General features: G+C 41.5%; 1 protein-coding gene across 2 annotated transcripts in view; it reads left to right on the plus strand.

The window, feature by feature from the left end:
- The first annotated feature begins 709 nt into the window (after nucleotides 1–709).
- Nucleotides 710–19747, plus strand: part of CPM (carboxypeptidase M) — a 36358-nt gene continuing 17320 nt past the window's right edge. Inside the window, exons 1-2 of one of the 2 annotated variants that reach the window (XM_054197429.1) lie at nucleotides 710–813; nucleotides 992–1142. In XM_054197429.1, coding sequence (XP_054053404.1) covers nucleotides 1089–1142 — 54 coding nt within the window. In that variant the 5' untranslated portion in view covers nucleotides 710–813; nucleotides 992–1088. The remainder of the gene's footprint in view (nucleotides 814–991; nucleotides 1143–19747) is intronic. The other variant, XM_054197422.1, reaches the window with a different exon arrangement.

Raw genomic sequence — 19747 nt, forward strand, 5'->3', positions numbered from 1 at the left:
TCCAGCACCTCAATGTCTTTCTTGTGGTGAGGGGCCCAAAACTGAACACAGTATTTGAGGTGGGGCCTCACCAGGGGGATGATCACTTCCCTAGTCCTGCTGGCCACACTGTTCCTGATACAGGCCAGGATGCTGTTGGCCTTCTTGGCCACCTGGGCACACTGCTGGCTGGTATTCAGCTGGCAGTCAACCAAGTATGTGTGTATGTACATGTATGAACGGTACATGTCAGCCGGAGTCGGGCAGCTGTCACACCTCCCATTAAAAAAAAAAAAGAAAAATTAGTATTTTTTAAACAATCCTTCTTCCCCCCGCCCCCCGCTTTTTTTTTTTTTTCCCCTCCAGACACTTCTCACCCCCTCCGGGATGAAAAAATGAGGTAAAACCAGCAAAAGGTGGCCCGCGCTGCCTCCTCAGGACACCGCCCCGCAGCCGAGCCAGCCTGCGGGGGCCGCGACGACACGAAGCCGGCCACCAGCCGCCTGCTCCGACCCTTTCCCTCCCTTCAGCCGAGGAGGAGGGAGGAAGAGGAGGGTGGGTTTCACCCCGGGGGGCTGCCGAAGACACTGGAGAGGGCTGCGCCGCCGCGCCAACAGGAGCCGTGAGGCGCCGAGGTGAGGCGGGAAGGAGGGAGGGGAGAAGGGGAGGAGGGGTGTCCGTGTGTCCCCTCTGCCCCATGGGCGGGCCGGGGGGACCTGAGTGGATGAAGCCCGCGTCAGTCAGGGGCAAGGGCGAGGCCGGGCGACGGGGGATGGCGGCCCCCGCCCGCCGTCGGAGCTCCAGTTGTGGAAGAGCGGCGGCACCATGCGGGGGGTAGGAGCAGGGGGAAGGCACCTGCTCCCTCTGAGGGGAGACGGGCTGAGGCGGGAAGGCTCCCTGGGCGGGCTTGCCGCTGCCCCGGCTCTGCCGCCGCCATTCGGCGGCGGCAGAGCCGGGGCAGCGGCAAGCCCGCCGGTCCCCGCCGTCGTTTGCTTCATCTGTTTCTTTCTAGGAGGTGGTTGGCATCCTCTGCCTGATTTCTGTGGCGGCCTCGCTGGATTTCAAGTACCACCACGCTGAGGAGCTGGAGGCGTACCTGAAGGGGATCCATGCCACCTACCCCTCCCTCACACACTTGCACAGCATCGGGCGCTCGGTGGAAGGTGAGGGGGGAGATGGCGGGGGCGGGGGGAGCTAAAAACTTTCTGTTTTGTTGAAATTGGGACCAGCGTGGGAAAAGGTGGCTGCGGTGGCGTTTTCGCTGGCGGTGGGGCTGCTCTCTGCTTAAATCTCTGCGAAGTTTCCTCTTCCTCTTGCTTCAGCGTGAATAACAAACTCTGATGACACGTATGGCGCTTCAGCTAGGGCAGAAGTTCTCCCGACACCTATTTTTATTCAATTTTTTTGAGAATTGGAAAACTCCTGAGTGGCAATTTCAGAAAAAGGGCTGTCTTTAAAGACCTTTTTGGTACCCTGTTTGCCAAGTGCCCCTTCTAGGTGGGGCTGTAATAGGAGCATGTGTTTCCTAACTTGTGGGTATGTTAAAAATATCTTCTTCTTCTGGCTTTACCTATTTTTCCAGTAAATCAGGGCTGACAAGAAAAAGGATTTCAAATTCCATACGGATACAAAGTCTTGCGTTTTAAATGAAGAATGGGATTTCGGTCTCAAACCCTACAGGAAAATACACAGAAATCAAGAATCACCTTCCTGGGCGTATTTGAATTTATCTCTCTCTGATTGGTACTTTCTTACAATAAACGTATAGGAAAAAAACAAGGGAGTTTTTAATTTGTTTAAAGAGATTAGAAAGTTTAGTGTTTATTAGCATATAAATACTTCAGTGTACATCTGTCTAGTTTTCAACAGAAAGATCTTAAGTAGATTTCAGAAAATGCAATTGCTTTGATAAGAGATATAAAACTAGATAGAGAAGTTCATTCTTTAGAAACATCATCTGTTCTTCTAATCCCGTTTCATACCACTGGAAGGAAGTAGACAGTTGTAGCATCTATTATCAAATCTATGCTTGTGGGAAAAAACCCCCCAAAACCTACGTCCTTCTAGGTAGATAATCATGAAGAATGCTACTAGTTTCTGTTCGTGCCTCCTTCCTTGTGTTACCATGTTTGCCTTCAAAATTTTTTTAGTATACTTGTATTTGTCTGGGACGTGACTCTTAGTTGAAAAGAGGGTTCTGTTTCAGTGAGGTATCAAACAGCTGTCATGTCGCTGTGGATATGTGATCTTGTCTCTGTGCATGTCTGCACTCATTTCCTTAGCAAGTCTCATTGTGGAAAGAGTCAAACTAGATAAGGAATCTTAAAATTATTTGTGTTCTTGGTTTCATCAAAGGTACAATCATATTGGATTATGTTATTCATCTAAGCAAGAGAAGGCTAGTCCCTTTAAGTACAGTTCCCTCCAGTACAAACTACCAATTATCTGCATCTTCATTTTCCTACCTTGAGGGGACTTAGCTAACATTTTAATGATAGGACTAGATTCTTACTTTTCTGGCATGAACTCCGATGGCTTATCTTTGCGCAGATAGGACAAAACCTTTCATCCAACCTGAGAGATTGAAATTTTGTGTTTTACGTATCTAGCCATCTGAAGGTTGATGACATGAAGTGTTCAACTTGTCTGAGTTCCATTAGAATGAAAACTGGAAGTGCATCATCTCTTGATTGTGACTGAGCAATGCACTGAAACTTTATTCAGATTTTAGTGTATTTCCTTCTGTTTGCCAAACTGTGTCAGAAAAGACAATTACATGGCCTCTCCCTTGTTCTGCCAGCTATGCATCATGATTCACAAAAAGGTGATCAGTTATGCCTTTTGTATGTCCTGTGTGCCTGCAGTATTCCTCTGAATGGAATAGGTGGGCAGTGGAAACTTTCTCAGTGCTATATAAAGCAGAATGGCAATGAAAAATGTTCAGTGCTTCTCTATTCTTTTATTTTTTTCTCAACGTTAAGAGATTTCTACTTCTGTTAAGAAACGTGCCTTTAAAGTCCCCTGAAATATAGCAGAGGATGGAACTCTCTCTTCCTCTCTCTTCTCCCTTCCTCCCCCCCCATACCAAAAGAAAGTCTTAGGAAGACAGTGGTTATATAGTTTTTGTGAAAATGAAGTTTCAGTTTTGGTCAATGGGCTGAAGTTCTGTTTCTCTTTCTTAGATAAGCTGACAAAACCAAGAATGTGTGTATGCACATGCATGTGGGCTTATTTGTATGGATACTGTACCAGTGTTGTCCCACTACCAAATAGCTAAATTGTGATAACAAAGTGTATTTATTGATGATGAGAAACAGAAATGAATTTAAATTATATAAAAGTGAGATCAATGGGATGTAGTAAGTTTTCTGTTAAGCTGTTGGCAGTCCTGATGTGGATCCTGACATGGAAATTGTTGATGAGGAATACAAAATCCTATGAATCAGAGTGGTGGCTATGAAGCCACCAGACACAACTTTACTGTTATTGTGAGTGGCTGTTGTTCCTGTGTTATTCTTTAATCTGGGTTTTACTCTAATTTTATCTAATGATCTGGTATTATATACTGCCATCTCAACTGGGATTATGATGAATGTGAAGTAAAGGCTTGATGTTTGGTTGGCATGTGTAGACATGGTGCTCTGCAAGGGTATAGAATCCACTCTTAGAAGCCCAAATGTGGAAAATTATAGGTACTGTGTATCACCTCTTCAGGAAGAGATTGCATATAGTTCTTTAACAGAAATATCCAAACACTCTTCATGTCAGAAGCCTCACATGCTCCAGGCAGATAAGTAATATAGGTCTGGAGGCCATCTAGTTTGAGCCCCTCTTCAAAGCAGGGCTAACTTGAAAGTTAGATTATGATGCTTGGGGCCTCTCCACCCAAGTTTTGAATATCTGCAAGAGTGGAGGCTCTACAGGGTCTCTGGGTAGTCGATCCAGTGCTCAGCTATCTTTGTTGTGGAAACGTGTCTTCTTGCATCTGAGTAGAATTTCCTTGCTGTCAGTTGTTACCTGTCCTTTTGCTGTGCGCCTCTCTCTTCTCCATTAATCTCCCTTTAGGTAGTGGAAGGTTGCAGCTGTATCATCCTCCATGCTAAACAAACTGACCTCCCACAGCCTCTCCTCAGATGTAGTGTGCCTTCTAATCATCTTGATGGCACTCTGCTGGACTTCCTCCAGCGTGGTATTGCCTCTCTTGTGCTAGGGAACCCATAGCTGGACACGGTACTCTAGTTGTAGCTTTACTAATGCTGAGTGAAGGGCAATAATAATTTCCCTCAAGCTGCTGTTTTATGTTATTGCTGATGCAGCCTGGTATGCAGGTTGCCTTTTGTGCTGCAAGGGCACACTACTGACTCACATTTATCTTTTCCACCTGGACATTCCTCCCACACTCTGCAACCCCTAGGTTGTGGAGCTGCAACCTAGCCAATCTGCAGCCTGTACAAGCATGGGGTTATCTTCTTGGTCTGATAATCCCAATATGAGGTTCTTTAATTCCCAGGTGCAGGACTTTGCATTTGCCTTTGTCAAAATTCATGAGTTCTCTGTCAAGAAATTCCTTCAACTTGTCAAGGCCCCTCTGAATGGCAGCCCTGGCCCTGATAAAGATGTTAAACAGTTATCAGCTTCGGTACTGACCCTTGAGGAATGCTGCTAATAACCTGCCGTCACTTCAACCACCAATTGCTGACTCCAGCCAGCTTCTGACCTTGCTGTAGTCTATTCGTCTAACCCATATGTTTCCAGCTTGTTTACAAAGATACTGTGAGGATGAGTGAGTGTAGGAACAGGCTGCTCAGGGAGGTTGTGGAAGCTCCATCCTTGGAGATATTCAAATTCCATCTGGACGCAGTCCTGGGTAACTGGCTGTAGGTGTCCCTGCTTGAGCCAGGGTGGGGAACGGACATGACATGACACAACACAACACATGGATGACACAGCAGGTGACCTCCAGAGGTCCCTTCTAACTGATTCTGTGATTCTGTTGAAAGCTTTGCTAAGGTCAGGGCTAAAGAAATAGAGTGTTTTCTTCTCTCCCACTAAGCCAGTCATTTCTGCATAAAAGGTAAGTAGTCAAGTATGACTTGCCATGGATAAATTTGAGGTGAGACTTACAAAGAGTATTTATTTGATGTATGTAGACTATGACAGCAGTTTACACAACAGAACCAGTACCAAGTGTCTCACTGGAAAACAAACTAAAAGATGCCCAGTCTCTTTTGTGGTGGTTTTACGTTGCCATATGTAAATTAACCACCCCTCTGACAGATTACTGGGAAGAACATGTTCTAGATTGGCAATGGCCTGTTTAGTCTCCAGGTCTGATATTTAATTATGCATCTCATCTCCTAGGCTATTACCCTTAAAGGAGGGAGAAGGGCACTTAAAAAGATGTAGCCCACTGGCTGACAAAACTGAGTGTTATGTGTTTGGTTTAATTTAGTAGGTAACCACAAATCCCTCGAGATTTGAAGGTGATTTGTATGTTTGTGTGAGACCTGATACGGTCTTATAAGCAGGTAGGCAGAGATGTATGATGGCCCAGAAAATACCTTGATTCTTTTATATTGTTTCAGATGTGTTGTTGAATAAGCTTGTAAAAGATCTTTGGCAGGAGCTCCACTTTCTAATATGCACAATATCCAACCTCAGTACAGTATGTGTGCTCTATAATAATAGAGGAGGCTGCAGAGCTGTGTCAGTCTGGAGAATGGGACCTAGTGTAATCGTATTAACCTCTCCTGCCCAGTGCCACCCCAGTGAAAAACAGACTGACTCTTCATCAAGTAAATCTTGCCGTGCGCGTTATCAAAAAGAAAATATTTGATGTATGTGTATGATCTGTGGCTTTTCATTGTTCAAGATACCATGCTGTTTGTTGTTATTCTTTGAAAAGAAAATTAAGGTGGTGGGGTGGTGGGAAGCAGACTTAAGGATTCTAATAGATAGACCTGATGAACTTACTAGGAGAACAAAGGTAAAGAGCTGAATGGCTTTTGTAGTAGATCTGCACTCTTTAAAAACTCTTTTCAGATACACTCTGGATTCAGATAAAGTGATAGCATGTCAATTACAGCTTGTTTTAGATCAAGCTGTTCTGGAGGCCAATCTGCATTTTTAGAATTCCAGTCAAATTGGAACAGTTGTAAACATCATCCTTAAGCCAGATCCTGCTCACTGAGCAAAAAGTTGTGTATGGTTAAAGTACCTCTGTCTTTACCTAGTGAAGAGCTTCAAAGTTGACTTATAGATTAACATCTCTTTGGCAGTTTCTATCATTGGAGAGACAAAAAGCAAAACAAAATGACCAGATTTTATTGTGGTTTCATTAGAAATTTTGAGAAATAGCTTCTTGGAAAAAAGCTGTCCTGAAAGCCTTTTTAGGTGAGAACTACGTGGTTTAATCATCCTATTCTGCTGCTTGCTATTCAGTTGTTCTCGCTGTTGCCCTTGAACTGTCACATTCCATCCATTATCTTTGCTAACTTTCACTAGTCCACCAAAAAAAAAAAAAAATCTCATTCTGCTACCCCTGCTCTATAAAGAGGAAAACTGAAGCACGGAGAGTGTGTGTGGTTGGTTGATTTGGTTTTGTTTTTAAAGTTCACGCAGAACTTCCGCATGGCTGTGCGCATAGAGGATACTGTGTACTACAGGGAAGGTGCACTCAGCAGGGCTCCCAGCAGGCCAGGTTTCTCAGTGGCTCAGTGGAGGTGCCAGTTGAAGCTCATTATGTCTCCTTCCTGCATTCATGTGTTTCCCCCCTTGGAAAACAGAAGGGAGTGGTGTGTGCCCAGGTTTCCATCTGATAAGCAGCTGTGACTTCAGCAAAAGAGCTCATTACATTTTAGGATTCAGCAGTGCAATGGGAAGTGTGTGCTTGCCTGGTAATAAGGTTAATAGAGAACCTAGGCAGTTAACCTGTCCCTGACATCATTCTGCATAAACATCAGTGGAATGTGTGCCCAAGGTATGCCAGGGATCAGTTTAAATCTCGTGACTGTTCTGATACGGCGTGATTGATACTTTTAGGTATTTATAGGAGGCTATTGAACAAGGGAGTGCTAATTTTTCAGGTTTATTGCACTCCAGTGAAAGTATTTAACAATATGATGCAATATTGTACTTGTCTATATCTTGATAGTTTGGCTATGTAGCTGAAAAATTATGTCTGTCTGAGGAAAACTAGGAACTTATTTTCAGACATTTCTTGTGGTACAGTATGGAAGGGGCTTGGGTTACTACCATCAAAAGTAAAATGCACTGAAAATTGTATTGAATTTACGTGAGAAACACTTATATTCTGAATGTTTTTACTTTGTTTAAAGTACTAGAAAACAAGCTTTACTGCTGGAGAAAACAAAACTGAAATATGCATCCATAAAACGTTTGTACTCTACTGGAATTCTTATCAGGTTAGTTTCAGGGGTCCTGTCACTGTACAAAAATAGAATGAGAAGGCTATACATGGCCCAGTGTATCTTGAGGTAAGTTTCTCAGTGTTACCCATTATTAAATGTTTGTACAAACTAAACGTGAGTACCAGTGTATTTAAAAAGAAGAAAGGAAGGGAAAAAAAGGTGATAGACTTCTTTTTGTCTTGAAAATAAACAAATTGTCTAGAGGAAAATCCACAGAGAATGTGATGTCTTTAAAGAAAATGTTGAAACTATTTTTTTCTGTGGTTACATGATGTGATGGATGTTTGTGTAGAAGAGGTACCTTCTGTTTGTTTCATTTGAATTACTGGTGCAGATGGCTCTCCTGTCTCCAGTCCTTGATAACATCTTCCCTTCCCTCCTCCTCATCTCCCACCCCACAAATTTCTTTAGTACTGTGAAATACAGGCTCATCATGCAAGCTTGGCATGTGTAGATAATATAAGCATTGAGATTTTCAATGTTCAATTTTAGAAACAAGAATGAATGAGACATTTCCCACTCTGAGGGCCTCATGTAAAGTACCCTAAAGTCACTTGGCTTCAGTCCAGAGTTTAATTTTAAAAAGGGCATTCTAAAACTTACCATGATAGTTAAACTCTTACCCATTCTTGCCTGCTTCTCTTCTGAATTTTTTCCCCCTTTGGTTCCACTAGCTCCTTTTCGTCTCTTCCTTCATAACCATCTTTATTCTAGTCTTTGTCAGTACTTGTAGCATATAAATATATGTTAATAAGATTCCAGGTGGGTTTATATGTTAATTTTATTATTGAAAGGGTGTTTGAGTTCATGGATGGGCTTGATCTTAACAGCCTTGTAAACGCTATTTCCAGTATATTATGTGAGTCACTGTGATGGGAAGGGGGGGGGGGGGGAAAGAGAGGAGGAGGAGGACTGGCTCCTTCAGGGTTTATCTAGACAAGGCTAAACTGTGACTTTGAAACCAAGAAGTATTTTTAAAAATCTTCAGCTTCCAACTGAGCTTTGCTTTAAACCATGAAACCATGTGCTTAATTAGAACTCACTGCATAAGCTTTAACTTCTAAGTCCATTTGTTCTAACTAAAGCTAAAAAGTTTTTAAATGTTGAAATGTAGTTTCATATGACTGCATCCTCTAGCAATTTAGTTACCAGAATTAGTTTAAATGTGAATACTTGTGTCCACTTATACAGAAAAGCCATAGCACGTCTACCTTCTGCAATAGTAGTTTGAGTACTGTAATGTGACACAGGTAGTTTGTGTGCAATCAGTCTTCCAATAACCAAATATAAGGATTCTGCCTGATGATAACATGACTTAACATTGCTTTCCTGTCAGTACGGCTGTGCTTTTTACACAAATATTTTATAAAAAGTATGTAGTTTTGTCAGCATCAGATGTTTAAGAGATTGATAAGTTAAGACGTTACTCTTAGAGATGCAGTCACTGGCTTTGAGCGTGTTCCTATCCTCTTGCAGTGAAAGTAAAATAATTTGCTTAAACCTTTTCTTCTTCATGCTTGCTGTGAATTGGTCAATCATCTTTGTGTTGCCTTCTATGCTATCTCCTACACCTAAAAATAATGATGAAAGTGTGTGTATCTATTTGTATGTGTTGTGCAGTTTTCTTTGCATACATGCATACACACACAAATTAAACTTAAATACAGTTCTTGCAGAAAATCTTGTGCGAAGGTTTTTTTTTCTGTGAAACCTGCCATATCAGAGATGCCTGTCCCAGCCTAAAAAAAAAAAAAAGATTTTTCAAACAGTTGTTTGAAAGGAGCCTATTTTAGCAACATAGATCATACACTTCTTGTATAAAACCTGCTATCTAGTACTGGAATCTTTATGTTGTAGCTTTGAAATGGGAAGATCTGATCTATTTAGAAATAGTCCACTGTTCTTGTGAGCAGCATTTATTTAAAACCAGTGTTGTGGGATGAATCACTGCTCTCCTGCCTCCTCTCTACCCTTTGCTTTGTAGTTGTATGGTTGCAGCATATTTGTCAAACTTTTATTTGGAGCAGTAAAGGTGTTAAGCCTGCAGCCATCCTGTTTTCACTCAGCAGGACTTTGCAGCTTTCCGTGTTTGTTTAGAAGTAGACAGAATGGGCAACTGGGTATTGTGATTCACACCAGTGAAGTTAGCAATGCCGTGGAGCTTGTGTAACGTAGAATGAGCAATTGCAGCTGGTGGGTGCAGTTTGATTCTTGTCGATCTCCACATCCTTTAGCTGGTGTTGAGAAAGTATGTCTGTAGAAGATGGTTTAAAAAAAAAAAAAAGGCACAAAACCACAGAGCTCAGGATACTAAGAACAGTGCAGAATGGACAGACAAATTACTTGGACTTTTTCCCCTTACTTCTTGTAGGATTCTGGTTTTTGGAGTGTTGTACATAAATATTTAGCCATGTAAATAAGAGGTATGATCTTGAAACATGGCTTGTGATCCTTTGTGTAGCTCATAACTGTACTGACAATTTAATTCATGGTCTGCTGATTGCAAAGGGCAAATTAAACCTGTACTCTTACTTCAAGTTACTTTTTATATGTAACTCAGTGTTGACTTACACTGGTCCTAAATAAGTATTCACTTCCTCAGACTGCTGTTTTTCAGTTGATGTAGAGTAGCACAAAAAGAGAGAGATTCTCCAATAAAGAAAAAGAGAAAACATAACCATTAATCAAGAGATGGCCTTCAATTAAGGGTCTTCTACCAGATTAGGTCTCTTTATTAGCTTGTCACAGCCTACATTTGCTGGTCTCTGGGTTGTGCTACAGGGCCTATATTTCCCTAGGAATAGGGAAAACTGTGTGAATATTGATGTTAATGATCAGTGATGTAGGTTGAATTGCCCTTTCAGTACGATGTTGTTAATTTTTAAACAAATTCTAATCGCAGGCTGACTGAAAAAGAAATAAAGCTCTTGCCCTATGCCCGTGTCTTACCCAGAGTGTCAGTCTGTCTGCATTTTCCTCTTACTCGAGGACAGTACAGTAACACATCCCTCCTACCCCACTTCAGAGGATGAGGCTTTTTAGTAGAAAAGTGTTTTGAGTAGCTTTTTATTCACGTCCCACAAAAGGAGGAGAGCAGCGCACCTTGCATCCCTTCTGGATGGCCTTTCTGCCTAGGACCTCTGGCTGTAGATCCTCAGAGCTACCAATGTTGCTGATTGTGAGGGCTGCCTAATTAAAGCTTTACTGTATGTAGCTATGGTATGGCATATTGTGTTCAGCTAGTTCACATAAGTACAAATGGAGACTTACTCGTAATACATTAATTAGTTCGTAGGCAAGATGTGACTTCTAACCCTGAAGCATTTGTTCCTTAGGCAGTTGTTCCATGCATTATTTTGCATAGAAGAGAGATCTACTTTTTTTTTTTTTTTGAGGCTGGGTTTTTTTCTTGGAATGAAAGGTGGATGTGCATGTGATTGCTAGTTCTACTTTCATAACTTTTTATAAATTAGGTAGCTACTGCATATGGAAACAAATAATGCATAGTGCTGACTAGCTCTCTTCCCCTCCCAGCTGAGAGATTATCCTCCCTGTAAACTGTTGCACAGTAATTCTTACAATCCACGCAGTGGCTCAGATGTGAAGAAAAGGTTAGAGGATGCTTCTAAGCAGATGATTCTGTAGCTTGATGTCAGGGCTTAATGTTGTTATGGGAAAGGTCAGTTCATGGCAGTTGGAGTTACTTAAATAAATGACTGTAGCTGCTATGTAATATGCTGAGCTCACAGCGGATTTAGGACAGTTGAATTACATTTCCTATTTGTTCCTAGCCAATGTGTTCTCCATCTGTGGGTCTTGCAGTTACCTGGGATGTTTAAGCAGAGCTTGAGCAGATCTGCAAAAGTAACACTTATCCTAAAGCTAAAATAAAAGCAAACTGTGCTCTCAGTAAGAAATATAGTCCTGCCGTGTCAGCTCAAAACTCCAGTCTGGTCCAGTATTCTTTTTTCCAAGAATAGCTAGAGAAAGGTCTAGACACAGAATACTTCCCCAGTATGCAATTCTAGCAATGTGCAACCTGGCTGTTTCTAACAAACTGTATTTACTCATCATAGTGGACCTAAAGTAGGTTAAAGTACAAAGCTTGCTTTGCACAATTGCATTAGGCTGATCTCAAAATTCCAGAGGAACAAAGGCCACCAGAACATGTTTCTGAAAGAGATAAAGGACTGAGTTACTCTGTCTGTAGGTAGCAACACTGCCTGAATTTTAGTTCCTTGTAGTACATGTTGCCTTTCCTAAAAGGCAGTAACTGCTGTTTTGAAGGAGATGTTTTGTTACCCATTTTGAGAGAGAATCTGGAAGCAACTGGGCAAACTAATGTAGGTTGTTAACTAAACCAGGTGATGATGATAAGGATTGAATTCTTTTTAAAATGTTAATCTATCTTGCATTTTTTAATTTTTTCCCCTCCAGCCAATTTAAAAAAAAAAAAAAAAAAGGGAGGTGGGGTGGGGAAGCTGCTCACTGTCTATCTGAATTTGTAGGACTCTGCTTGCCAGTGTTGAGATGGATACTGTTTGGAGCTTCCTATTCTTGGAGCAAACATAACGTTTGGGATGTGCCAAAGGTGCTTACAGAATATGCGTAACAAGTCTCTTGATGAGGCACTTCAATGCACTGAAACCCTCAAAGTGCACCAGTAACTCCTCAGCCATGTAGGAGCAATAACCTGTAGTTTCCTCCTGGTTTTCTACTTCCTGTCTTTCCTTCAGTAGCAGGAATAGTTTTGGCCTCCTTTGCCTCTGGTGGTAAAAGGGTAGGCCAAACAAAACTGTTGAATCTGGATAAATTGCACTTAAAAACAAACCATCCCCCTCCTTGTGCCTGGCTGTGTTTATAAGCAATGATTCTGCTCATGATGATCCAGTGGTACTACTATGAACGGGTAATATTTCTTTCTTTTATGTATACAATAGCTTTTCTGAAAATTGCTAGATACATACCAGTTTCACACCTTTCTCAGGAAATAAAGCACACATTTTTCAGAACTAAGTTTAAAAACCCTGTGGTAATAGAATCAAGAGTTGGTGCAAAGGAAAAATAGTCTTTTTGGTTTCTGGGAGTGAACGTGAAACGAGTTAGTGTAAACTAACCAATGGAATTGTGGGCTGCATAGGGAAGAGTGTGGCCAGCAGGTCAAGGGAGGTCATTCTCCCCCTCTACTCTGCACTGGTGAGGCCACAACTGGAATACTGTGTCCAGTTCTGGGCTCCTCAGTTCAAGAGAGACAGGGAACTACTGGAGAGAGTCCAGCGCAGGGCAACAAAGATGACTGAGGGACTGGAGCACCTCCCTTATGAGGAAAGGCCGAGAGAGCTGGGACTCTTTAGCCTGGAGAAGAGAAGGCTGAGGGGAGACCTTATTAATGTTAACAAGTATCTAAAGGGTGGGTTTAAGGTGGATGGAGCCAGACTCTTTTCGGTGGTTCCCAGTAACAGGACAAGGGGTAACGGGTACAAGCTGGAACATAGGAAGTTCTGATCAAATATAAGAAAAAACTTCTTTACAGTGAGGGTGACAGAGCACTGGAACAGGCTGCCCAGGGAGGCTGTGGAGTCCTCTTCTCTGGAGACTTTCAAGACCCGCCTGGATGCAGTCCTGAGTGATGTGCTTTAGGCAATCCTGCTTTAGCAGGGGAGTTGGACTAGATCCCTAGAGGTCCCTTCCAACTCTGAAAATTCCATGATTCCGTGTAATAGTGGGGAAAGCCTGTTAGGTTAATTCTATGTGTCTGTGGTGTTCTCTTCTTCTCAGTGAGCAATACTAAAGGTTAGTTTATATTAATTTAAAAATAGTATTCCCTTCTGGGTTGTTTTTTGTTTGGATTTTTTAAATTTATTTTTATTTCTTAATTTGTGTTCAAATAGACTACAAGGTGCTGTTGTAGAGACTGCTCTGGTTTGGCAGTTGTTCATCTTTTTGTGTATGAAGAGCGTGCTCAGCTTGATTATGAGAACAGGAAATCTTACTGTGCGATGAGTCACATATATGTAGGAAAGAAAGGGTTGTGGTTCTCATAAGATACAAGTCCTGTGAAAGTGTCTAAAGCAGCTATGGATGTCCCAATCAACCAAAGATTTGTAAACCTTTAGGGAGACAAGCAAACATATAAAACCCTGAACAGTTTTGACCCACTTCCCTTCTCAAGTGCTTTGGTTACAAATAAACAGTAACTAGGGTTTTTTAAGAGAGTCACTGGTTGTTCTTACAGTTCTGCTTATGAGGTACTGACTCTAAAGTGAATTGGCTGGTATCATCTCTGGAAGTAGATAGGTGCTTTCATTTTTTGCCTTTAGAGAGAGAGAGGTAACCTTAAGCCAGTCAGAGGGAATACATGGGAAAAGACCGTAAGTGTTAAATTAAGCAGTGGCCCCAGCATAGTAACTGTGTCAGTGGTAGTACCTCTGTTGCTGAAACATTCTGGTCCTTTGTATCTCAAGAAATACTACAAATTGGCTGAGATGGGACTGTTTGTATTAGCACTCGGAAAATTGACAAGTAGAAATACAGAGCACAGGATAGTCCCAACACTTTGAAATAAAATTAAAAAATGCTGCACTGGTACTGTACCAATTGGTGTCTCTTGCCGTTATCCTCAAACGAGCATTTGCTTCCTTATCAATGATTTTTACTCATTCCAATAACTTATTAAGAACAGTGTGATTAGAGTAGTTCTTACTAAGTATGATCTTTTTTTTACAGTCTCTCCATTAACCAGAATACTTGGGGAAACAAAGCAAGTCGTAATACCTCCCCCTCTCCCTCCCCTCCTTCCAAATAAGAAGTGCTATCAGTTTGGGGCTGGGGGGTGGCCATGGTAGACCTACAGTCTAATGTTACCTTGGGCTTTTTTGCTCTGCTTACCTATGCAGCATGCTGAATATTGCCAGATAGGCCTGGTTAACATATGTGATTGATCTGTATCTTTTTAATCCTTCAAAACACCTCAAAGGCTTTCTTATATTTAAAGTGTCCTAGCTTTTCTTGGGATACCAACTTTGTTCAATACTAATGGTAACACAGGATGGCTCTTTAGATAATCCTTTCTGTCTCAGTGGACCATGAGAACATGGTATACTGAAAGTGAGGATAAACTCATAAAAGAATCTGATGTACTACAGTTTTTCATATAGATGTCTGTCTGATCCAAGCTTAGGGTATGTAGGTTGTTCTGAGTATAAACTAGAGAATTAGAGTGTCTGTTTTCTGAGCAGACAGCTGCCTTTTTTTGGCTGATAATTCACAAAATTTATATCCTCAAATGATGCATTCATATTACTTACCATGATCTGGAGGGTGCTTTATTCAGCAGTCTGGCTAGATTGAACTTGCATATTTGTTCATATTTGTAAAGCGACTTCTGCAATGCTACTACATCAGTCATTCTGATTAAATGCTTCTGACTATATAAATAATGTGTTGGTAACTCAAATTCTGTTAGAATCTGAATTGAGCCGTGTGTGCTATTGGGCAGTCCTCTTGCAGAAGACAAGTTCCAAAATAGCTTTAGATTTTTCCAGCTTGAATTGGTGATGGCAGATCAGAGTACCACAGGGCAAGGATGCTGCTGGCGCTTTCTTAGTGAAAGGGGATTGCTCCTGAAGTCCTTCATTAGCTGTAGTAGTGTTTTGCCAGAAGACAGTGTGTTGCTCCACTGTTACGAAGAAACTAACATTTTGTTTTCACGTGGAAGCTTGTGAGTACAATACTAAGTTACATAGGTATTTAATGTCTTTGTATTTCCATTTTCTGTCCCTTTTCACAAATACCTTAAGAGTGTGTGCACATAGGCGGCAGTTGTACTACTGTGTTACACACTGACAGTACTGAGCTTTGCAGTAAATGCAAGTACAGATCACAAAACTTAAAAGCCAAAGAGTGGTTTATGTTAGCATGGAAAGAGATTTACCATAAATGTGATATAAAAGTTGGAAGTCATAAAGCCAGGATTGATTTCTTAATGTCTTTCTTCCTGTAAGATAAGGAAGTTTGTATAGTAATAAGCATAGTATGACTTTTGGCTCAGAAAATAGGTGTCAGATGCAGCTGGGAAGATAGGCTCGCATAGTTCTGCAACAAAAAGAAAACTGTAAAGATGCTTTAGTGTCTTGCATGGTATTAATTAGCCTAGATCTACAGTAGTATTACAGGTAGCCAGTAAGGATGGAATATCCCAAGACCTAGAAGAATATGTTGCCAAATGCAGTTAGGGAAATGTTTCCAATATTAGTATGCATAGTTAAAGTAGATTAAAGAGCATATGAGAGATTATGTGGGAATTGTGGTATATCTACTGAAGAATTTATCAAGGAGTGACTCTCATGCCATCCTGTTTCTCCACAATACTTTGTATAAGTAATGCAGATGCTAGTTATTTGCATTGTTTCTCTTTCTTCTGTCAAACCATAATTATGGTAGTGGTTGCTCTTGCAGTGGAAGCTGTTATAAAATCAGCTGGTGTGTTTATTTTACGACTGTTACTTGGTGTTCTCATCATAGAACCTAGGCTGAAGCTCTTCTGTTTATACTGGAATTGAGCAGGGTTGACACAAGCTATGACTAAGACATAGCCACCACCCTCTTATGTTCTCATTGAACAAAACCTTGTCTGTCTGGTCACCCTTCTTATTTTGCAGTGCTTTTGATTGTATGCTTTGGGGGTCAGAAGCACATATTTTAAAAGTTTGTGTGGAGCACGGTAGAATGAAGCCCTGATAGGGAGAGTTCTCTGGACTGCTGAAATATCAGTAGTCAATAACAATCTGAAGAATAATGATGAAGCTTTTACGTTGTTTGCACTTTCTCTAACACCTTTATCTTCTTTTCTTACTATTAAGGTGGCTTTGCCTACAGTTTAGGGATGCATTTTTCTGGGTAATGTGCAGTTCAGCCTGATAATATGCCACTTGAACCATAGTTTGTTGCCAAACATGGGATAAGTAAGAGTAAAAATTAGTAAGTTTTAAAGAAGGGGATATGAAATACAAAAAGTAGTAAATTGTTGTGGCTTGTATCAAATATCAAGAGTATATTTTTTGAGGTCATTACTTTGATTTGGTATAATGCCATGTTATCTTTTTCCATAATCTAGCTTTATGCATTTTATAGGTAACATAGATACATCCAAGCACATTCATATCTGAGGCTTGGATTTAGACATCTGAAAACTTAATTTTCTAGCCAGTGTCAGAGCAAGCTTTGTCTGAGCTATGTTCAGTGCTGTACTATTCAGACAGGTATTCAGTCAGGTCTGGAGCCAGAGTAAACTTTTTTTGACACTGTTTTCCACAGCCCTCTCCTGGACAAATGGGCAAGATGCAGATTGGGTAGGTGGCCTGTGAGATAGGTAGGAAACTGACTAACAGGCTGTATTCGGAGGGTGGTCATCAATGTTTCTTACCCAGGCTGGCAGCCTGCCACAAGTAGGATGCCCCAGGGATCGATACTGGACTCTACACTGTTCAACATCTTCATAAATGATCTGGATGATGGGATTGAAAGCACTGTCTCCACACTTGCTGATGACACCAAACTGGGTGGCGAGGTGGACAAGTCAGAAGGTCGAGCCATCTTGAAGGAGACCTGGACAGGTTGGAAGAGAGGGCTAGCAAGAACAGTATGAAATTTAACAAAGACAAATGCAAAGTTCTGCATCTGGGATGGAATAATCAAAGAGCATAGTACAGGCTAGGACCTGTGTGGCTGGGGACCAGCCTTGCAGAAAGGGACCTGGAGGTTCTGGTGGACAAGAAGCTGAACATGAGTCAGCAGTGTGCTGCTGCAGTAACAAAGGCAAATTAGATCCTGGGCTGCATCTGCAGGAGCATTACTAGCCAAGATAAAGACATCGTCATCCCACTTGGTGCACACAGGCTGCATCTGGACTACTGTGTCCAGTTATGGTACCCACAATTCAAGAAAGATGTAGACAGACTGAGAGGGCCCAAAGTGGTGGGGGCACAAAGATGATCAAAGGGCTGGAGAACCTGCCCTGTGAGGAAAGACTGAGGGAGTTCAGGCTTTTCTCCCTGGAGAAGGGACTGTTTGGGGGGGACCTCATCACAGGATTCTAAAGCCACTTACAGGGTGGCCATAAAGGGGACGGAGGCTCTCTCTTCACAAGGAGCCATGTGGAAAAAGACAAGGGACAATGGATACAAGTTGTATCGGGAGAGGTTTCTTCTCAATATAAGAAAGAAATCTTTTACAGTGAGAACCATCATTCGCTGGAGCAACTTCCCCAGGGATGTGGTAGAGCCTCCATCACTGGAGGCTTTCAAGATGCAATTGGATGGGGTGCTCAATAATTTCTTCTAGGCTCCCTTTCCTGTGAAAGGTTGGACCAAATGATCTTTGGAGTTCTCTTCCAACCTGGGCTGTTCTATGTTTCTGTCATTGGTTCTATGGTTAAATTGTTCTTGGACCTTGCATTCTATTGAGAGTCAGTCTTTCTTCCTCTTCTCTCTGTCCTGTACCTTTCTAGGTAGGGATTGCCTCAACGTGGATCAGCATTACTGCAGTTCCTACCCATGAAGTCAGTGTGCAACCATGGCCAGCCCAGGAGGACTGTAGTCAGCCTATTGCTTTTTTTGGGTCAAAGTGCACCTCCATGCAAACTTTTGAATCTGTAGCCTAGCCTGAGTGGTACTGACAGTGGGGGTGTGCTACCCAGTCATTTCACTTCATTTCTTAGCCATAACTTTCTTTGAAATGACAACATTCTTTTTCATAATTGAAGCTGTAAAGAACAAAATGAAGAAAAGTAGAAATAAATTTCAGAACAGAACACAAAAGGGAGTGCAATGCAGACTGCAACATCTACAAGTTATTTGGTTTCTTTCCCACTAGACCTGGAGATCAATTTCCCACTAGATCTGGAGATCAATTTCAATTCTTCACCTTAATTGCTAGCTTTCATAGATCTGTTTAGAATACTGATACTATGCCATGAACTGTGGCAATGCTAGAAAACTTTAAAAATGCTCATTCCACTAGAAGCTGTGTGATCTGTCTCTGTTCCAATACAAGTCTTGTTACTTGTCCTGAGACACACAGTTAGAAACACGTGTTTACCTTGATTACTTTAAATATAGTTCACTAATTAGTTGAACTCAGTTCTGGTTTGGCAGTGAGAAATGTCTTTTTGATATACGTTCAGTTGATTTAAAGCGTGGGAGATAACTTAGCTGTTTACTTCAGGTACAAAAACAGAGTTATCTAGGCTTTACTGATTAAAGGGAACTTTATCTATATGATGAATCTTTTCATATGCAGTAACTTACTGCTGGATGGAAAGAAATCTTACATCATCCCTCATAGGTACACTATCCAGTACTGCAGGCTGAGCAGACCCAGGAATTTATTTTAATTGTTAATGGTAGGTTTAATACTTCTCACAAGCTGGAAATGTCAGGAAATAATTGGTGTCTCAGTTCATGGGAGTGTTTATCATTTAGATGGCCCTCACGCAAACTATAAACAGTGTAAACGCTACTGCTGGAAAGACCCATTTAAATCAGTACTTAATGCTAGTCTATACTTAGCTCTTCCTTGTGTTTCCCATGAGTGCAATTTCACAGTGATAGCAGCAGGAATGAGCACTGCTGATGACAAGGCACTGGAAATCTCTCTTTTTTTTTTTTTTTTTTTTTTTTTAAATTTGAAGTCAATACAATATTATTTGTAAAAAGTCTTAAATCACAGAAATAACTATAGCATTTTAGCTGTACTTGGACTTCTGTTGCTTTAGTATATATAGTACTGAATCAGTGCTAGTGCTGCTATGGGGAAGTGGCTAAAGAATATGGCATTCTTCTACATCAGCTTATGAGATGCTTCAAAAGGTCTGTATGCAATGGATGTGGATGTTGTCATTGCTGGTAGTTGGATTTGAAATAGCCCTCATACAGCTACACCGCTGTGGTGGAAAGGCTGCAATCTCAATTGTAAGCAGGTATGTTCCTCTCGGCGCAGTGGTCCGTATCGCAACTGACGAGTTGGGAACCAAGGAGGGATGTCTGAAATCTCCTTCTGGTACAGGAAAGGAGAGCTGGGCAGAATGGCTTAGAGGACATAAGGACAAAGAATCATAGGAGCACTCTGGACGGACTTCCTTGGCACTTCATTGTAGGCTGCCCTTGGATACACTGTGCATAGGATGACACATTGCAAAAATGGAAACTGAGATTGTTGTCCATGCTTGGTTATGAATAAAAGTAGCATGGGCTTTTTATGACTAGGGTTTTTTTTAGTTCCAATCATTTACTATTGCAGCAAGAGTTGTCCTTTATTTTCGCAGAATTGCAGGATAGTTG

Source organism: Rissa tridactyla, chromosome 1 (genome assembly GCF_028500815.1).
Source record: "Rissa tridactyla isolate bRisTri1 chromosome 1, bRisTri1.patW.cur.20221130, whole genome shotgun sequence".
Classification (NCBI taxonomy): domain Eukaryota; kingdom Metazoa; phylum Chordata; class Aves; order Charadriiformes; family Laridae; genus Rissa; species Rissa tridactyla.